General features: G+C 33.8%; 1 protein-coding gene across 1 annotated transcript in view; it reads right to left on the reverse strand.

Annotated features, from left to right (window-relative positions):
* LOC117167819 (regulating synaptic membrane exocytosis protein 2) overlaps positions 1-20,572 on the reverse strand; it is a 124,374-nt gene that overhangs the window by 75,974 nt on the left and 27,828 nt on the right. The window contains exons 3-4 of the mRNA XM_033353022.1: positions 3,786-4,061; positions 1,222-1,440 (exon numbers count right to left, since the gene is read on the reverse strand). Coding sequence (XP_033208913.1) covers positions 1,222-1,440; positions 3,786-4,061 — 495 coding nt within the window. The remainder of the gene's footprint in view (positions 1-1,221; positions 1,441-3,785; positions 4,062-20,572) is intronic.

The raw sequence follows: 20,572 nt of genomic DNA on the forward strand, positions 1-20,572 counted from the left end.
AATTTTCGAAAACTGATTTTCAAGCCATCAGGGGCCAACTCGAGCGGCCTGAAGCGGCCAGGCAAATTTTATGCGTGGTTATAGAATCCGGAGTCTCAAATAATCATAAAAGGAACCAATTCTCATCCTGTGTTCACCTCTACATTCTAATATATCCAACCAATTGGTACTAAATTTTAAAGAAAAAACTATGGCAACATCTTCTCATTAAATTTTTTTTTTCATCTAAACGTTTTACCTAATATTTAACCTTATGGAACCTAAATATCGGTTAGGTTTGGTGAACCTATTACATAATTAATTGAAATTAAAAAATCTAATTCAAATTTTTATGGAATTACACGATACTATTAGGTTAAATTAAAGAATAAATCAATTTAATTAATCTTTAACGAAAGTAGTCCAAAAAATTAACTTACAAAAAAAAACATGAAATCCCACAACTAGATTAATTTGTAATATCAAAATTGGCCAAGTAATTTTGAGGAATTATGTTCATAATAAAATATACTAAGAAAATTGGTTAATAAAGTACCCTATAGAAATTTGTCAGGTAAATTTTAAAAAACCATATTAGCTATTATAAAACTTTTCGGGATTGCATGTTACAAGAAAAATTATTTTTATTCCAAATTTGTAGGCATGAGAGATTGATGGTATAATATAATCCCGCCAAGTTATATATTTTTCATTATGAATATTATTTCCAAAAAATTACTTGTCCAAATTTGATGTCACGCAGATTTTTTACATCAAAGATAATTTTTTTGGAATCACTGTAGTAGCAGACGACAATTAATTTGCAAATTTTCTCGGAAAGGGTGCTCTGGGCACTAAATAAATCCCTGCATGTAGAAAATCCGACGAAAGAGGATCGAGAAATGGCATGACTATAGGTGTAATACATTCGTGTTTTATAGTCTTCACATTCGTTTACTTTTTGAAGTTCTACATGACCTCTACATGACCTCCAGCAACTAAAAAAAAAGATATTTATACTTTCTAAGAATAAATACAATAACTGATTTTCTATCATATTTTATTTTCAAAATTCCTCTGATGATTCTCGTAAGGACATCAATGAATTTTTGCATTCCCAGTATTTATGGTAACAGTCCATAACTGAATCTCTTCTAAACAGTTAGGAATCATGAAATAGCTTAAATTTGTTTTCGCTTCAAATAGTGTGAGAATTTTTTGAAATAAACAGAATTTCCATACCATTTGATAGATGCTCTGTTGTCTTTGGTATTCCCTCATCAGACCATCAAGTTCGCCCCGGTAAAGATTTGGATCATCCTCTGGAAAAGCTGCGGGATGCCTTGGTGTCTGCTGTGTTTGATAAGAACTGACTACGTGTGGAGTCGGTAAACTCCGTGCATGAGGCGAAACGGACATTTCCACCCCACTGTCACTTGTTGACATGCGTCTACCCGTCACCTGGAATAAACATACATATGTGACTGACAAAATTGTTTGCAAATGTTGCTACGTATGGCGAACTGAATAGTTTTAAAGTATGAATTAAGTCTGCTTCTCCAATTAATTAAAACTGGCAAGGTAAAAGCCTGATTATAAAAGCATTTAAGCACAAATCTACCAAGTATATATTTTACCAAGATTTTCGTGGCTATAGCCACCTTGACACTTGCAGCGACTTTGATCAACTCTGTCATATTGTGCTAGTGAACATGTGTCTGTAGTGTGCATAATTATGTTGAAAGTTATTTAAAATAATAGATTTAAAAGGTTTTAATCTAGATTAAAATAAATCGCAACGATCAATCATCATGGTACACAGCTGAGGTTACTAAGGCATCGAAAGTAATACCAAATTAATCAAGAAAAAAATACATAAATAACAAAAAATAAACAATATGCATTACATGAAAAAAGGCGTACATAGGTACAAAGTCAAGTTACGTAGACTCAACACGTATCACTGTTTTGCACTTTCAGACATTGAAATGTTAATATTTGGTATTAATCACCAATTTCCTTTATTAACAACTTGATGAAGTGAATTTCGTACGAATATTCCTTATACATAGTCTGCTTTTAGATTTTATCCTTTTTTATGGAACAGTACATCATTCGATCATATTTTATCAAACAAATCGTAATGTAATATTTATTTACGCATCCCAATTAATTCCAATAATGCATTGCAGAGTGTAGCATTCAATAATTCACGAACAGGTAGTACCGATTATGATTGAAATTGTTCAACTGACCGAAATGTCAGTATTTATTATGACAGTTATTGAACAAATTTTCTCCTAGTTTCCGGCCATGGTTTCACTAATATACTAAAATTTAAAAATAAATCATTTTCTACTTTACAACTTTTCCTCTCGTCTTATTAACGTATCATCATCTAGAAATTAGCCATTTGGAAAAAACAGAGCACAAGTAATTAGCCATTGTTTTTTTTTTAGAATACCTTAAAACTCAGTCTACATTTAATAATATTCAGAAGATTATATTTCAGAAAACTGAGAGGTTAGAAAGTACAGATGAAAACTTCAGAATTAGCTTTTCAGCCTTAGCATTTATTGAGAGTAGAAGGTTTATATTTATTTTATTATTATTTTATTATTATTCGTTTTGAAATGCAATAGGGAAGGTTCAATCCACGCTAACACGATTTTTGGTACTTTTTTCAAAAACCATAAATTAATTGACGCAATTTTTCGACCATTTTTACACCCCCGCCCCCCCCCCCCCTAAGTAACGCTTTTTAAAAACTTTTTCCCGTAGTTTTTCGCCATTGTGTTATGCTAGGACAACTCAAGAAACAGTTTTAGTAAAAAGAAAACGCGCGCTCTACGCAACTTAAGCGATAGAAGTAGAGATCATCTACCTTCTAGTACTTGAGAAAGTAAAAAAATAAGGATCACTGTGTTGATAATATAATTTTGTCACACGACTAAAAAAAGAGTTTTCCTTTTCTGAAAAATAAATCAAACAAACGATATTCTATAGCATATTTTGTTTTTAAAACAGCAGAAGAAAAGTCTTCGTTTCCTGGAAACTTAGTGACTGTAAAATGGACTCATAGAAAATTTCCATCCGCATTTTGACAACATTAACCTCGATATTTAAAAAAATGAGTCCCATTGGTTCTCTGTGAACCCTGAAACTTTATTCGCCAAACATAGGGTTATTTTTTCAATACAGCCACACTACAATCACTACCTAAAGCGCAAAATCGTCTGTTACACTGTGACGCCATCTCATGAAAAATTAATGTTCTCGGAACTGAATAATTTTCGTTTAATTCAACATTTCAGAGACGTGTCATTATTTGAACCAAAAAATAAATAAAAATTTTAATCACGATTATAAGATACTTTTAAGAACCCATGAACTTCTAACCTCAAAAATAAAACTTAATCTTCTCGGAACTGAATTTTTTTATCAAACTTTTCCCCCCTATAATTAGTAACTCAACTTTTCGGGGGATAGATATTCAGGTTATTTTTCAATTGAGTATTTCATTTCTTATCACTGTCTCAAGTCGACTCGGACAGGATAAAAATAATTTTCAAGCCGACATGATCACCTTTAGACAATATTTTCTCATAATTGGAAGCTTCTTTCAATAACAATGTTTGGTATTGATGAAGCAATACGTCAGCTCGGAATAATTTTATTTTTTAATTGCAATTTTGATTTCACACAATGTTTTTTCGCTCCCCTGCACAATTACCATTTTGTCAGTGAGATCCTTTTGTCTTTCCACCCTTCATATATTACACTCAATAATGAAGTTGAACAATTACCGGTTCTTGTTGCGAATACTGCTTTCTGAGAACACTTCCACTTCGCTGAACTAAAGGTAAATTTTCCTTTTCTGCAGCACTGTGAGCCCTTTCCAACTTTGGTCTTTTATCCTGAGTTAGTTCCGGATGCCCTGGGGAAATTCCACCTTGCATGTCTTCCTGCATTCTCCGCAGCATCGCGTTGTCCGCCGGGCCAAGGTTCGTCTTCGTCATCCATTGTCCAGTCTTCGACAGTAGTTCTTGCTTCTTTCGGCAAAGTATGCAGACCCATATCACCTGAAAAAGTGGGCAAAACAAATTTCAATTAATCTTTTAAATATATGTAGGACCGAAGAAACATATTGATTGCAAAGGTAACTGAAATTATGATTTTATATTAAAGAAAGGATATTGAAAGGAAGAAAGATCAAAGAAAGCACAGTTACTTTTACGTAGATTTTACATTTGACTTTGGAGAAGCACTTTAGTCAATCTTATCGACAAAGCAGTGGTTCAAAATCCTCTTTAAGAAACTCGCAAATTCTAAAGCATCCTATCGCTTCGAACGACGGTATTTATGCAAATCCACATGAATGTTAAATTAAATCGAGCTCACTTTAGCCAAAGTGACGTCAGGAAACTTGGAATTGGAGTCAACTTTTTTCTTTAATTATTAAGGCACATGATTGCCTTGCGTCTTCAAGCTTTATACATATTTTAAATAATCTCAGAAATAGTTTAGATCACTTTCGAATTAAAAAAATGATTAACTTATTCAACATTCATTATAAAAGTTTTCATAAACAAAAAATAATATTTGCTGACTTTTGAGTAAAAAATTGTTTGTTTAACCACTTTTATTACCTATTGCTCCTTTAATTAAAACAAGAATATTTGCAATAAAAGGGGAAGGATAAAATGCAACAGCTTGCTCGGAGTAGACAGGAATCGAAATTATTCATGGAAGTCGAAACGCAATAGCATAGTGAATATTTACACGATGATTATTATTATCATTATTATTATTATTCAGCAAATCCAATTCTAGCTTTATCCTATACAACAAATCCGATTTGGATGGAAAGGGCGGACGGAAGCCTGTTTGTTCATATTAAACGACGCGAATCAAGACAAAACCACTGCATCGAAAGAGGTGAAATTGGAAAATTCTCTCTCTGAAACAAGTTACGGCGAATTTATCCTTTAGACGAATTCTGATCTATTTTCTTCAGTTCTTTTTCCATTAGAACACTATAGAAAAATGTACTTTTTTCTTATTTTTAATGGGGGAAGCATTCAATTGATGAACTGCTCGTTTGTTAATTACTGCACACTTTTCACTTCACATAAAATAAACATATATTTTCTTAGAGTGACCTGAATTCGAGACTAAGTTCAATAACTGAAATTAACTTAATGTGGGTAGAGTGCCTTACTTTGTCCTTTCAGTCGTTATGAAATCGAATTGTATGAGCTGTGTAAAATTATTTTTACTCTGTGTATGATATATTTTTAATAGTACTTTATTATTTTAAGATTGCAAAATACAGAGCCCTGAATGTGATAAAATGAAGATTATTCGTTCAAATGTCATAAAGTATACAAAGTTGCCTTATTCTTGATCAATATTTACCATTTTTAAACTAAACAACTTTTTTTTTTAATGTGGCTTTTATAAAAGGATAATCTTTTTCTTTCAATATCGTGTCAGAACCTTGTCTTTCAATATGTTTGGTAAAAACAGGCGAAAATATCTTCTTTTGAAGTTACCACCTCCATAAAGTATTATTCATATTACCTAATGCCATTTAATTGAAGCCATATTAGTTTTATCTTTATATAATTGTCTCGTTTTCTAGTCAATCCATCTAAGTTGAGTAACTTTTTGGCGCAAAAATACGAAAGGGACTTTTTAAAATATATTTTTAAAACCTAGAATACATTTTAAAACATTAAACGTTTACAGTACAAAGAAGTACTTCGCGGACAATAAAATAAAAAAATAAAATCAAATATGTAAAATAAGCCTTCACAGATGGCTTTGACTGCCATAGCCCTTACTCCCCTCTCTTCCTCTATTTTAGATTTTTCGACTGGCACTGAAAATTTTTAGTAATTTTCTAAGCCTTTACATTATTATTAAAAGCTCCTTCCTTTAAATACTCATTGTCAGAATCATGTAACGTTAGCAAATGCGAAGTAGCCAGCACTGTATTTGTGTCTGTTGAAAAATGTTCTCATAAAAATTGGTTTACTAAACTTGTATAAACAAATAATAATTCATATTTTACTTCATCTAAATTGAATAATCTTATTAATGTAATTCGTAAGTCTCTTTGTCATCTACCAGAAAAGTATACATAAGTTTTTAAACCTTTTAAACAAATTTTGCTTTAAATGGTAAAATTGCTCTAAATTTTTTAACCTTTGGATGGATTAATCAGGTTAATCCTCATTGTAGAACGCTATCAAAATAGGTAGAATACTTCAGTCCGGCAGATTTTCCCGTATTTAAATTTTCTATTCCGGACAATTTTTGTGTTAATAAGGAACTTCCTGTTCCGACAATACTTTTTGCTACTTTGGAAAAATAGTACAATATTTTACTATTTTATAATAAAGTAGGAAACTATAAGTTATAAATACATACAAAATGTCATATGATCAAGAACATTACACATTAAAAGCACACTACAGAATTGTTCATCACTTCACTATTCTTAAAATAATACTCTATTACTAATTTGCGAATTGTCTAGCAGATGGTAGCACTTCAGGTTCGAATCAGGAATCCTGAAAATCCGGATTTCTCGATTCTGTTTCATATTATGAGACTCGAAAAAGGAGTTTGAGATTGAGATTTGACAGATCACACTTGACAGTCACTGACAAGTACTTTTTTTTAAAGAAGAGCTGGAAAAGGTTTCGAGATGTGACCAATCACTCTTCTATGACCAGATACTAACAAGTATTTTTGAAGGGACTACAAAATTAAAATACGACAACAAGAGTCGTATCTGTATAAACTGCAATAAAAATACACAAAAGGGTGATATGATTAGCCAAGTTCTTCAGAAGTTAGCGCTGTAACCTATACCGACAGAAAGACACCGAAAAAATCGCATGATTTTTGGGCTCTGTGAATGACGAAACATAAAGATCTATTAAAAACTAAAAATCAAAAATGTTGACGATTCCATTACACTCACAAGAAGGAAAATGTAAAAAACTGAAAGCAAATTTGAACTTGTAAAATTCACAATGGCATGAGCTGCTAGATTTTAACTTTACTCAACACATTCTGCAGCTCTTAAGTCTAAGTTCCTCTACTGTCTTCAAAATTTTTCACTAATAGTGTCATCATTTGAGACCGCTGAAGCACAACCAGTTAGAACAATGGCACTTTCGTTTCGCAGGATTTATTTTTTAGCGCATTCAGGACAACTGATTTAGCAAGAGAAAAGATGAAAAAGGCAAATTGAGCTTGCGAATGTTACCATGCAAAAATGATAGAGAACATGTCAAAAAGTCTGGCAACGTCTACCGATTCCGGGGTCAAACTGAACGTTCGAAGGCGAAATCGGGGGTACGGAAAGACGAAGAAAGCAAGGAAGCTTGAATAGCACTTTGGTGAGTTGCCTAGGTAGCAATATGTCAAGAGCTCAACCCCTTTTCGCCTCGCTCATCTTCTATTCGGTTGCAGGGTCGTGTCTGAGTATAAGAAAAGAAGGAAGGGAAAAAAGCGACCTCGGAATGAGCTCTTTCGCAAAAACACAAATTTTAAAGAAATTGCTCTTATTGAAGCCACTCTTCTGTGCTCTTGAACATCAACAAAACATTCCTGTTTATATGTTGTTCCTAATGACTATGCAAATTAAACATCAACCAATGACATTACCATGTTTAAATTAACATTCATAAAGAATTTTCTCTAGCTCTATATGAAAATGTATAATCCTAATGAGTACATTTCTAGAGTTAGGTAGAGCTATACTCATTCGGGGACTGAAACCAAGTATCGAAGAACGAAATAGAAGAGTTATATTCTAGTTCTAAATTACGTTTCAGTTATGATAGTATACGGTTCTTATGTATATGCAAAATCCTCTGTGCATGAACCTACTCGCGTAAATGTAGATTAATTCGAAATGACCCGTCTTAGTAGTATGCATTAATTAATTAAGCCTAATTTATTCCAATCACTTTGTCTCATCATGTATATAATATGATGTGTAATCCACATCACGAACGACGACCTCGCCTGCACCGATCGATATTCGGCCACTGAGTTCTAACTGATAACTTATCATGCTATTGAGTATTGATCTCAGTCCCTTCAATGGATCTTCAACTCCTTTTTAAAATTGTCTAAGAGGATAGAGCTTAATGATATTTTAGAGAACTCATCTTGAAACTTCATCTTTAGTAGCCTTTGTAGAAGAGCTAATCTTTTAATTAAAACTATCTACTGAAATATAATTAATTACTATTGTATTATTTTTTACCCATGGGAATTTTTGAAGGAATTTGGTGAGAAACCCCATTTTTGAACCGCCCTTTTTGACCCTATTTATATTCAAAAGGTATTGCGCATCGTTTAAATTGTTTGATTGCCCAACCATTCACAACTTTTAATGTAATTGCAGAGATGCCCCTAGTATGGTAACCCGAAGTATGACCGTGAATTTTATTAATTCATATGTGAAATTAAACGAGTTCGTTTCGAAATTCTATAAAATACCTTTTGTTTTTAATTGAAAATTTTACTATTTATGATACACTAAGTTCAGAATGTCATATCATATCAACAATTACCTGTTTTTAATTCTCAGCCACAGGAAAAATGTCTAAATGAAAAGGTGCTATCTTGACAGGACAAAATAAAAAGGTGCCATTTTGTATCGCGAAGTATGGAAGCTTTAAAATACCATATAAATAGTATTGAGAACACCAACGCCTTCTCAAGTAGGGAATCTTTCTATAAGGTTTTGCCGAGATACCACCTTTTCATTTAGAACCGTTGATATATGTAAGCTATATGACTATCTCGATTTCCAGAGAAAAGTAATAATCTGGGCCTGCAGGAGGTAAGTATCAAGTTTCAATAACGTCAACTTTCCTGAAAAATTTCGTCACATCGGCGAGAGTGTATTTACTCGACCATACACACCTATAAAGGCGTCACAGTATTGCGCTTAAGAGCATTCTGAGTTTCTGGCACTGGCCTCGAGGTGAATGCAAAAAGCTCTCTGCGGCTTGAAGAATTGAAGAATGTTGGACGGAGGAAAGATGAGAAGGCAGAGGTTATAGGGGTTGAAGTTTCATACAACAGAGTCAGTGATAAGGATACTCAGACTAACGCCTACCACCTTGCAAGAGTAGCCTGAGACACACGAAATGAAACCTAGAACCATGCTTTTACATTAGGGTGGGTCGAAAAAAATGGTTTCAGAAATGACAAATATTACCATACCTAAAAGCGAGCAAAGTTGGAGTAAAGAAATTATTATCTGCAGATTCTTCAACTTTTTTCAAATTCAATTTTATTTTATTTTAGAGGGTGTGTAGAGTCTCCGCAATTTTTTTTCATTTTATGATACTATTTTACACAAGATAATTATGTTTTGATATACCTCTGTGATTCACTTTTCCTTCTTGCGCCCATAGAATTATCTGACTCCAGATTTTATCTGCCAAATATTTTTAATTTTTTATAACTTTATTTTGAAAATTTACGAAATTTAAATTAGACCAAAATCCAAATTAAAAATCCCATTTAGCGTCCAATAATCAAATTGATGCAAAATCCTGTTAACCAAAACTAGAATCCAACGACCAAATTTGGACCACAACGAATAAAGGAAAACCAAAAAAACCCTATTGTAATCTGAAACAAACAAATAAAATAAAATAAAATTTTCGGAAAAAAATAAAAAAGAGGAAAGAAATTTCATTTTTCTTTCCTCTTTTTTATTTTTTTCCGAAAATTTTATTTTATTTTTTTGTTTCAGATTACAATAGAGTTTTTTTGGTTTTCGTTTATTCGTTGTGGTCCAAATTTGGTCGTTGCATTCTTGTTTTGTTTAACAGGATTTTGCAACTTTATTTTGATCGATTGATTTCACGTTCAATGCACTTAATACGGGTTCCAATAGACTACTTTTAGACATGGTATTGTTTGCGATTTCCAAACCTATTTTTTTCGATTCACCCTATTATGCATAATACTAGAACTAGAGTGTATATTGTAGATGTAAGTCATCTAAGATCCGGTGGTCTCATGCTTCATTCTTTTCAAGAATCGCCTCTATATTCAAAATCGACGCAACGTTGAGTTAAACTTAAATCACTTTGACATACTTCTTCTTCCTGTCATTCACTTCTAATCCTTTCTATAAATGCCCATTTAAGAATCGATCTGAAATTTCTTATTTGTATTGCAGATGTCTTCCTTTTTTCCTCTTCTTCCTCTTATATTCCTACTACAGATAGAATATTCTAAATAAAATTTAGAACCACACAATTTGAATTTCAGTAATTGAAATTAAAGTAATTCATCATAAGCAATGGCTGTAATTATACAGGAAACTTCCGCTTGATAATTAAAAAAGTTTAATATAAACGCGTTCTCGCCACACTGCAGAGTGCATTTACGAGTTACGTTACGTATCAACCGAATAATAATGAAATTTACAGAGCGGTCGTTTAAAAGTAGATTCATATCGATGTTAGGGTAATGTAGAGTCACAATTATTGTGCCAGCACGCGACAGAAGAAAGATTTATTGACGCATGATGTTGGTCCAAAATGAAACTTCAACTGTTTAACACTCCGTTGTTTACTGAGAATGCCCACGTGATTTACGGCAGCGTTGAAGAACCTCATTTTCTGTCAGCAAGTTTGTGAGATCTTCGGAAACAGTATTCAGACGAGAACTTCTTTCGACGACAACACATTCCATTTTCGTGAGCGCTTAGAGAATGTGCTTAAAATGCGGTCTTTTTTATTAAATTTTCAACACTTTCTTTATCGCTAAATATTATTTCAAGCTTTATCTCAAACGATTAAAAAAATCTTTAGAAATAATATACCGTCAAAGCACATCCAAGTCACTTCATATGTTAATTGAAATTAATTAATGTTCCAAAGTTCGTCGAGTGCATCAACATTTCGGTGATATTAGTTGCCAAATCCTTTTGCTGAACCTACCCTTATGAATTAATATCAATTTCCTTATTTTGTCCTCCTTAAATTAAGGACTCATTAAATTTTCACAGAATAATATGATTAACGTCAGAAACTTGTGTTCATGTATGGAACATCAGGAAAAAATTTATATCTAAATTTATAAATTTATATCTTTAAAAATTCAACTTTCGTTTTTGGGCGATTGATCCTGTCCATTTTTTTGTTTTTCGGAAAATGGAATTCCATGAAATTAACATGGGTCTTTAATTGGTAAAGACTGGAAAAAAGAAGTACTTGTTATTAACTTTTTGTAACTAAAAGTGTAGTCATCTCTCAATGAATGTTCAAGCAATAATGTCCACTCAATGCGTTTTAATGTTTACTCTTCCCTTCCCCCTAATCTCCTGGTACTGTGCCCTGAAAGTAAGCCAAAAAATTCTAAATAGTAGTTCTATGTAAAATTCATGTTAAAGACGATATTTTTTGGATTTTTTTAACAAGAATTATTCTTATTCGATAAGTGATGAGTTTCCAAATATTTTTTATCTGGTTTTGAATTGTTTAAATAATTATAATTATTTTCAACCACCCTCCCCCCAACTGTAAATCTTGAAAAATTACTATTTTATAGGAGTAATGTGTTAGCAAATAAACGCTAAGAGTTATTTATTCTGTGAAAGACAGTTTGCAGTTACTTACCAAATTTTCATTTGTTTAAACCATTTTTTCCCTGTTCATATAAAAAATTGACTATTTTTTTGTAAATTACTGATGTAGTTAATGAATGTTAAAAGTGACATTTTTAATGCATGAGAGTTTTGAATTAATAAAACATTTAATAATCATTCACTTGCGCATTTTCATGGAAAAATTGGAGAAAATACTAGTGTTTTCGAATATCTTATACTGTATCGATTAGTATTTATTATTTTCTTTTCTTAGAACTTACTTATAATCGAGACAAAAAATTACTTTTAACATGCGTTAAATTGTATTGTTGTTTCCAGAAAATAATAAATTTTTACGACTTAGCGAAAAAAATTATACACGCAGAAATTGATTAGACAGTTGCAAAATATGTTGAAAAAAATATTATTTTTAACATTCATCAAACGTATAATTCAACCCGAAAAATAGTAACTTTTCATAATTTACTGACAAAAATTGTTTAAAAAAATATTAATTGTTGGAACAATTCATAATTAGTTAAAAATATACTTGGAACTTGTCACTTATCGAATAAAAAATATTATTGTGGAATCAATTCCAATAAATACCGTTTTTAGCCACAATTTTACGTAAACCCGCGAGAAACACCCGGAGCTATCTCACTTTTCGCATCAACGTCTGCGAAATCATGCTGAACTACTCCGAAAAAGGGGTTATGTAAGCAGAACGCCTACTCTACCACAGCTAGAACTATCCCGCAACAGAGAAAGAGAGGCGACACTAATACCAACCGCGGGCAGGCATCCAATAGAGGAAGAGCAATGCTTTATGACCCGGAGAAACATCAACACCAAGGTTTCTCTCAAGCCTAAAGATCTGGCTGAAATGAATGAGGAGCTTCGTGGACATTTTTCCGGAGAATCCGACCTCTAGGCTATCAATTATTGTGTGTATAATGCAGCGAGAGCTTTGTCCAATGCGAACCGTAAAACAAAACCAACGGTTGATCATAAGACCAAAAAACGAATGCATCAACTTACCATAAATATAGGCTAGGCAAGACAGTACGCGTCCCGCATTCAGTATGTTATTGACTACAGTACATCTGGCAGGAATTTTACCGCCAAGGTTCGAAAGTTCGCGCGCGAACTCCGGACCCGTTATCACACACTTAACAAGTCAAAGCTGCTGACCATCAAGCAGCATATTGTTGAGAGAATACGGATACTATCTGACGCTAAGAGAAGTCTAGAGCGGAGGGAGAGATGGGTCAGAGAAAATCGACAGTTTCTCTCTGACCCATCTCGACTCTTCCAAGACCCTCCAGTTACTGTCGAACACCCGCCCAAACCAGAGGAGACCATAGTATTTTGGAGAGAAGTCTACGAAGTGTAACATAGATTGGACGAAGACTCAGAAAATATAAATAGCTTCAAGGAGCTATGTGATGCCCTCATAACACCTGATAAAGAATGCCCACCCATCACTACCGAGGAGGTGAAAAAAGTATTAAGAGGGATGAAGAACTATTCCGCAACGGGACCAGATCGTATCAAATCCTTCTGGTGGCCACTCTCTCTAGCACTTCGCCATTCCGACGGGTACTTGTGCGGCAAACCTGCAGATCAAAAGTACAAGGTCACTCATGTATTTTACATGGACGATCTTAAGATCTATGCTAAAAACAAATAGCAACTACATCTGGCTCTAGGATTGTCGAAGGATATACTAAGGAAATTGGAATAGATTTTGGATTAGATAAATGCACCAAGGTTTATTTGAAGCGAGGAAAACTTAATGGCATCCCTGAAGATCCTGAGCTCGTTGATAGAAGCGCTACACGACACCTTTGCCCTGGAGAAGCTTATACATACCTGAGCGTGCCACAGAGCTGCATTCAGGATGTGACATCTATAAAGGATACTCTCCGAAGCAGATACAAACGTCTCATCCGGCAAATTTGGTTTTCCGAACTGTCGGCGAGGAATAAAGTATCTGCAATGAACATGCTTGCCGTCCCGGTAGAACTCTATTCATTTGGAGTAGTTCCATTGACGAAGAACGAGCTCAGATCCCTTGATATCGGGACAATAAAGGTTATGCACATGAACAAAAGCATGCATCTTAAGTCTTCCGTTCCGCGACTGTACATCTCACGCCGTCAAGGTGGTCGCGGAATATTGAATCTTGAATGTCTTCACAACAGGATTATTCTGGGTACAGCACATAGAGTTGCAAATGACTTGACTTCAGTATTAGGGGTGAGCAAAATGCATCAAATCTTATCTATTTCGAGTACTCACTCCTGAAAGCCCGAATTAAGAAAGCACAGGAGAAAAACTATCGTGAACAGCTCCTCGATAAGAGGATGCACGGTATCTTCCTCAGAAATGTGAAGGATCAGTCAATGTCTTGTGAGCTAACGTTTGCTTTCCTTAAATCGCCCGGATTGAAGTCTGGTACGGAGGATTTCATTTTGGCATGCCAAAACGGTGTCATTTCCACCTTAACATACCGTCGCCACATTTTGAGGCAAGACATTCCGTATGATAGCTGCAGGGCGTGCCATTCACACCCCGAGCATTTAGCTCACATACTATCTAGTTGTCCAACTCACGCGGGAACGACCTACATTCAAAGGCACGATGCGGCGCTAAGAGTGCTTTATTACCATCTCTGTCACTTGTACGGCATTAGCCTTAATATCGCTCCTCTAAATGCTCCCAAGGAAATCGAGTCGATTGTCGAGAATGAGAAGTGCCGCATATGCGGGAACTTTATATTCTCGACAATTGTTTCTGTTGCTCACTCGAGGCCTGACACGGTTCTTCTTGACTTCGAGAAGCGAACCATGTTTGTTATCGAATTTTCGGCACCAGCTGATAAAAACATTATATCCAAGGAGAATGAACAGAAAAAGAGCTATCGACACCTTATAAGGGAGTTGCAACGATTGTGCCCGGAATTTTCTGTTAAACTAATCGTCCTTATCATCGGCGCTCTTGGAGGTGCCAAGCTTTCACTCGCTAATGGCCTAAAAAGCATCCCTGCGTTTCAACAATATGCTAAAACACTTGCGGGAAAAATGCAGAAGGCGGTAGTCCTTGGGTCGCTCCGTGTTCTTAGGGTGCACGAGGCTTTCGCTGGATCGTCGTATTGATTCCGTTACAGACTGTAACCGCCTATCTCACGGTCGTGAGACGTGGTTAAGGCTGAACTTTTACCGCGATTTCACTGGGAGCGGGTGCAATTTTTCAGATTAGCACCCGCTCCCAACGAAATCCTGCAGTTGTCCTTATGACAAATTATTAATTATATACACATTGTATAAAAATATACAAGATTGTTTAACCATTAACAAAGATTAGCTTTTATGACTGTTAGAATTACCCTTTTTGTTAGGGCAGGTATACGCTCTAAGTTATAAACCACTCGTGTTGGAGTCATAAAGATTTGACTCAAGAGATAAATTTATGTCTTCAAGACATAGAAACTTGTCTCCAAGACATAAATTGAAGTCTGGATTCGTCTCGAAACTGAGACATGCTCAAGTCGACCTTTTCGAATTCAGCATGTCTTGATTGGGGCAATTCAAGTTGAACTCAAGTCAAAGCAGTTTTCCTCGGGAGAATGGGATATCCCATTTCATATAAGCACACTACCCAAAAGAAAGTTTGAGAAGAAAAGTTGATAATCTTTAGGTTGGTAGAAACGATTTCTTAAGGCAATGTAGCCTTTGTATAGCTTTAAAAAAAATCAATTACGAGTATCTCAAACCATGCATCTCAGATTTTAATGGAACTCGGATGATGATTCAAGCGGGTTATAAACTAGAAATGCTAAGTCAGGGTCAACATTATTTTTTTTTTTTTTTTTTGCTTTGAATGGGGGATGATGCTAGAATATATACTACACTCACATCCCAGAAACAACCGGAAGTGTTTATATTTCATGTTAGAGGAAAAAACATAGACCGCTTTCAGCACTCACCAATTTTAAATGCGGTTTTCTCGAAAAGCGGTTTTTCGAAGATCCAATTTCCAAAATCCTACCACATTTCCCACTATAAGGACCCTTTTCATTTAGATACCCACATATATTTTTAAGAAACGGTTACGATCAACTTAAACCTTTTCGAATTCCCTGCCGAATTCTCTAGTTAACAAATTTATTTGAATTTGTTTTGACGCAATACAGTAAATTAAAAATTCGTCTGGAAACCAAAATGGGCAAACTCTCCCTGCCCCATATCTCAGTAACCATGTACTATCAATAGTGGTTAATGTTTTTGCACATATTCAATAGAATCCTATACCACTACAAATACGGCAGTTTGAGAACATCGATAGACATTTGTTTTGGGCAGCGCGCTTATATGAAATGGAATTCCCGATATCTATATAAATGTTAAAATGAGTAAAATTGTTCAAGTTTAAACAAAATTCTCTGGAAAAATGACCCTAAGCATTTTATAACTTAGACGATGTTGAATCGCTCGCACAATATCTTTTTTCAGTTTCAAAAAACACGATCAAAAAATTTAAGGTAAATCTAGTAGAAAGAAGGACTTTGTATAGGAACGAAGGATGCCTTTTCAGGCAAACTTAGAATTACTGTCACTCGCAGAGACCGATTTTCACCCCGCTTCGTACTTACATACTTATACATCTTTCTTGCACCTTACACAGTCTCCTACCAACCCCAATCACTTCTCCTTAATGTCCCGCATCGCCATGGGGCACAATTTCATGAAAAGAAACGAAAATAATTAATTGAAAGTCATATCGCAAAGTAGAAAGCGAATCTCAGTTTCAGCCTGATTGATTTTTTACACAAATTCTGACATATATGAAAACTTCTGAGTAAGAAAATAATATTCAAGTATATAAAATACTATGAAAGAACTCTTTAAAAAAGCGTGACTCTGTCATTTGATGTGTCCATAAGTATTAAAGATATTCTAATTTATTTGTGCAATTCTTACAATAGGATTTTGAGGAGACAAAGGACATTAATCTGTTTCACTTTCTTTTTTATTTAGATACATATTTTAATTTCTTCTCCTCGAACTCAAGCAACGGTTAATGCGAACGACCGAAGGTAGAAGAGCATTTCAGAGTCCGCTCGATATTTCCATTCCACCACTCGCCAACTTCTATTCGCTCTACGGACTACGATCGTTGCTCCTGCGGCAAAGAGGAGACGAGGAGAGGGAAAGAGAAAGTCCTTTTTTACCACCCCAATCCTCAGTCTTCCACAAGCACGCTACAGGATTATATGCGATTTCCTTTTAAAAAAAACTGCCACTCAAACTTTCTTAAATATTCATATCTCGAATTTTAAGATGCTATTCACTAACGACTCATTCTTTCATTTTATATTATCATTTTATAGCCATCAATTCACTATCAAGCTTCAAACGAAGATAAATTAACCCATCAGAGTATCCAATACTTTTTCTAATTCTTAAATACACCATTATTCTAAAGAAGAATGCTTATGCCGGGGTACTTTTCAGTATTTGCAGGCATTTCTATGACACTTATGATCTCATAATATACCAAACCTTTAAATTATTTATGGAGAGATCTTATTTGAAAATGGCAGTCCACTCTTGTCAACAGAATTCACCTTCAATCATTTTAATTTTAACGGATTCGGAACAAATTGAGTTGTGCAGAATCTTTCGAAGACAAAATCAGCTGCTGATTATTAAGACTGAGTAAGAATATGTCGGATGCAGTTTCCAATTTATGAAAGTAACTTTCAAACAATATCGATCAGTAATCATTGATCAAATTCAATTACTTAATCTAAAGTTCTGTGCCAAAAGAATATGTGTCAGTCAATCAGATACTTGAAAAGAGCTGGTGACCTTGAGTGTGTAGACTTCTTGGAAATTGAAGACAGTCTTTTGAGTAATTGCTTATCGCGTCATGTCGTATGTCCAAGATGTATAATGAATACTTGGATCTACCAGCACATAAAGCAAAAATAGACCAACATTCAAGTTTGTGTAGCTTTGACGAACACCCTGTATTCCAACCTTCCTTCGCCACGGCCCGTACTCCCTCCAAATATAGATCAATATGTTGCGTCACATCCCCCCGGCCTCCGACTCAACCATCCCTCTCTACCCACCCTCACCGAGCTCATCGAAACTCTCTGGTGACGTCACGCAGGGACGCGCCCCATTCATAGGCTCCCACGCACAACTTACCGTGCTTCCGATAATAAAACCACGTAACCACCGGCAGTCTGTACGACTTCGTACCGATGCATCTTTAGTTTGCCGCTAACGAGACACATAAATATATAGATAATTATGGACCAACTTCCAAAGTAAATAAAGATCCCACTGGGGTCCTATTATGACCCAGAATAAATTTCCAGTCCAAATTGGGACAAAAGTACTAGAAAAGTTCAATGTCATTTTCTTTCAAATGTATTTATTTGTACTAATACAACTTATATCCCAAAGAAAATTGCTGAAAAATAACGAAATTAACTGCAAAAAAAGTTCAAAACCAGTCCTACTGAGTCAAAAATTTGATCTTACAAAAGTACTATACAAAATTTGACTAGATTTTATTTTTCAAAACAAGTTTTTTCAATATCCAACTTCTTAAAATTAGATGAATCAAGTATTTAAACTTTAAAGATTTATCAAAGAAATTAAATAAAGCTGCATTTACAAATTTCTTCAAACTGTATGATATGCCTTATTGATTTTAAAATATTTATGAGTCTATTTTCAATATTTTTCATTGAACCATGTTTTTATAGAGTACTGATTAATGGCCAATCAGTAGCTACATGCTTTGCTGGCTTCTGTTGATCTACACTGAACAGCTTGGCTTCATGAAAAATTAAGATTGAAAAATGTTTAAAAATTAATAATTTTCATAATCAATATCATAATTTAAACGAATTTAGGAAAGCAGCTTTTTTAAAAAGCACAAGACAAACTCATTCTCCAGTCTGATGAAGGTACCAGCTCTGGGACCGAAACGTTCTACAGATTTAATTTCTCCAATAAAACTTCAAACATCCAAAGAAGTTCATTACTTTATTCATCTACTCTTATTTTTTTTCTAATGCTTAGAAATGATTCATTACTCCTACAACTCATGTATAAAAAATGACTGATAAATAGAATAAAGTGCTAAAAAACAAAATTACAAAAAAATTGCCAATATATTTTTTTCAATATTTGCGCAAAAACTCATAGGACATATGGCCCAAAAAAATGTGAATTAAATAAAATAAAATTAATAAAAAGTGCTAAAATATGCTAAAAAACTTTTTAGGAGACAAATGTACTAAAAAAGTACCACTTCATTTTTTTGCATTTTAACAAATGTTCATAGGAATCCTATACCAAAAACCCGACCAAAAAAGTACTGCTGAACCTAAACTTGAAAGAACTTCGTAAAAAATAAGAGGGCATTTTTTATACTTTTGTCCGAAAAGAGTACTGCTGCAACAATACGAATTCCAAAATGTCTTGGTAATACTAATACTTTTCTATTTATTTTGTCCCAAAACCATTTTCTATGGCAGGATTGGTTTTATGCGCTTTTACAACATTTTGGACTTGTAAACATTTTAAGAAAAATTAAATAAGATTGTCATAGCAGTTTTGTTCCAAAGAAGTTCATCATCAACAGAACATATTTTTAACTTTTTTAGTACTTAAGTTCAAGGCTCTACAAGATTATTTTAGTAACTTTTTGAATTTTGTTGAAAAAATCAAAAATTGAAATTCTGATCCCACAAAAAATAATTAATTAATACATTCTCATCCATAATGAGAAGTTATTAGTTTTATACGAAAAATGACTTTCGCGGATTTCATCAAATGTCGACGTTTTGAGGCCCCCTGAGGCAGAAAAAAAAGTTTTTACGTCGGTGTCTGTCTGTCCGGCGTCGTCGTTGTTTTCCTCGTGCTTAGAGTTTTTTCAACATTTTTGAGACCACTTTTTTCAATATTTGACAATTCTATCTACAGCTATTTATAGCACACAAAAAAAAACAATTTACAATTTACCAAATTATTTTATTAACTTTATGAATTTTGTTTAAAAAATCGAAAATTTAAATTTTTATCGTACAAAGACTAATGAAAAAGCAATAACTTCATGTTGTGGTCAAACAAAGCAAGATACGAAAAGAGATAGATCGAAAAAAATTGTGCACCTAAAAAGGGTCTATAAATTTTTCATGTGGCTTACTTTCTTATAGAATAAGTAGTTTTTGTTTTATTCGTAAAAACGATTAAAAATAAAAAAATTAATTTTGTTACGAATATTTTTTTGATAAGAGCCGTAGTTTTGGGTTTAGTCGCAAAAAAATTCTTTGAAAATAAAAAAATCCAATTTTTTGGAAAACGTTGCAAGGTATGAAAAAAAATTAATAGACAAAAGTTGTTAATCCAAAAAGAATCTCCACATTTGTTATCAGCAACTTGTAGGCAGAACGAGTAGATTTTCTTTTAATCATGAAAAACAAGATTAAAAAAAGATTATAAAAATACAAGTCAATGAGAATAAGTATATATTTCAATTTCCATGCATATTCTGAATTGTAATGATATAAATTTATTCAAATGATACATGTTTCAGTGTATCCGAGAATAAAACTTGTACATCATTTAACAATATGTGAATAAGCAATCCCAGGTAGACGTACATAAAGAATGTATTATTTTTAACATAAAAGTGTTGAGCGTAATGTAAAAAAGTTCACATCTAGGACAAACTCGAGTGCAAAGCACGAAATACGTGATGAGAACGTGTTCGCTAAAGCCGAAAGAGCTTTAACGAAAGAGAGTTCACAATCACGAAATTGCAGTTTTGAATCCGTTAACCTTTCATTTTAAAAGACCTGTGCATGGATGTGGAAAAAATACAAAGACCGATCGCCAAGCGCGAGATAAACACATCATATTT

The sequence above is a fragment of the Belonocnema kinseyi genome, chromosome 2 (assembly GCF_010883055.1).
Source record: "Belonocnema kinseyi isolate 2016_QV_RU_SX_M_011 chromosome 2, B_treatae_v1, whole genome shotgun sequence".
Lineage (NCBI taxonomy): Eukaryota > Metazoa > Arthropoda > Insecta > Hymenoptera > Cynipidae > Belonocnema > Belonocnema kinseyi.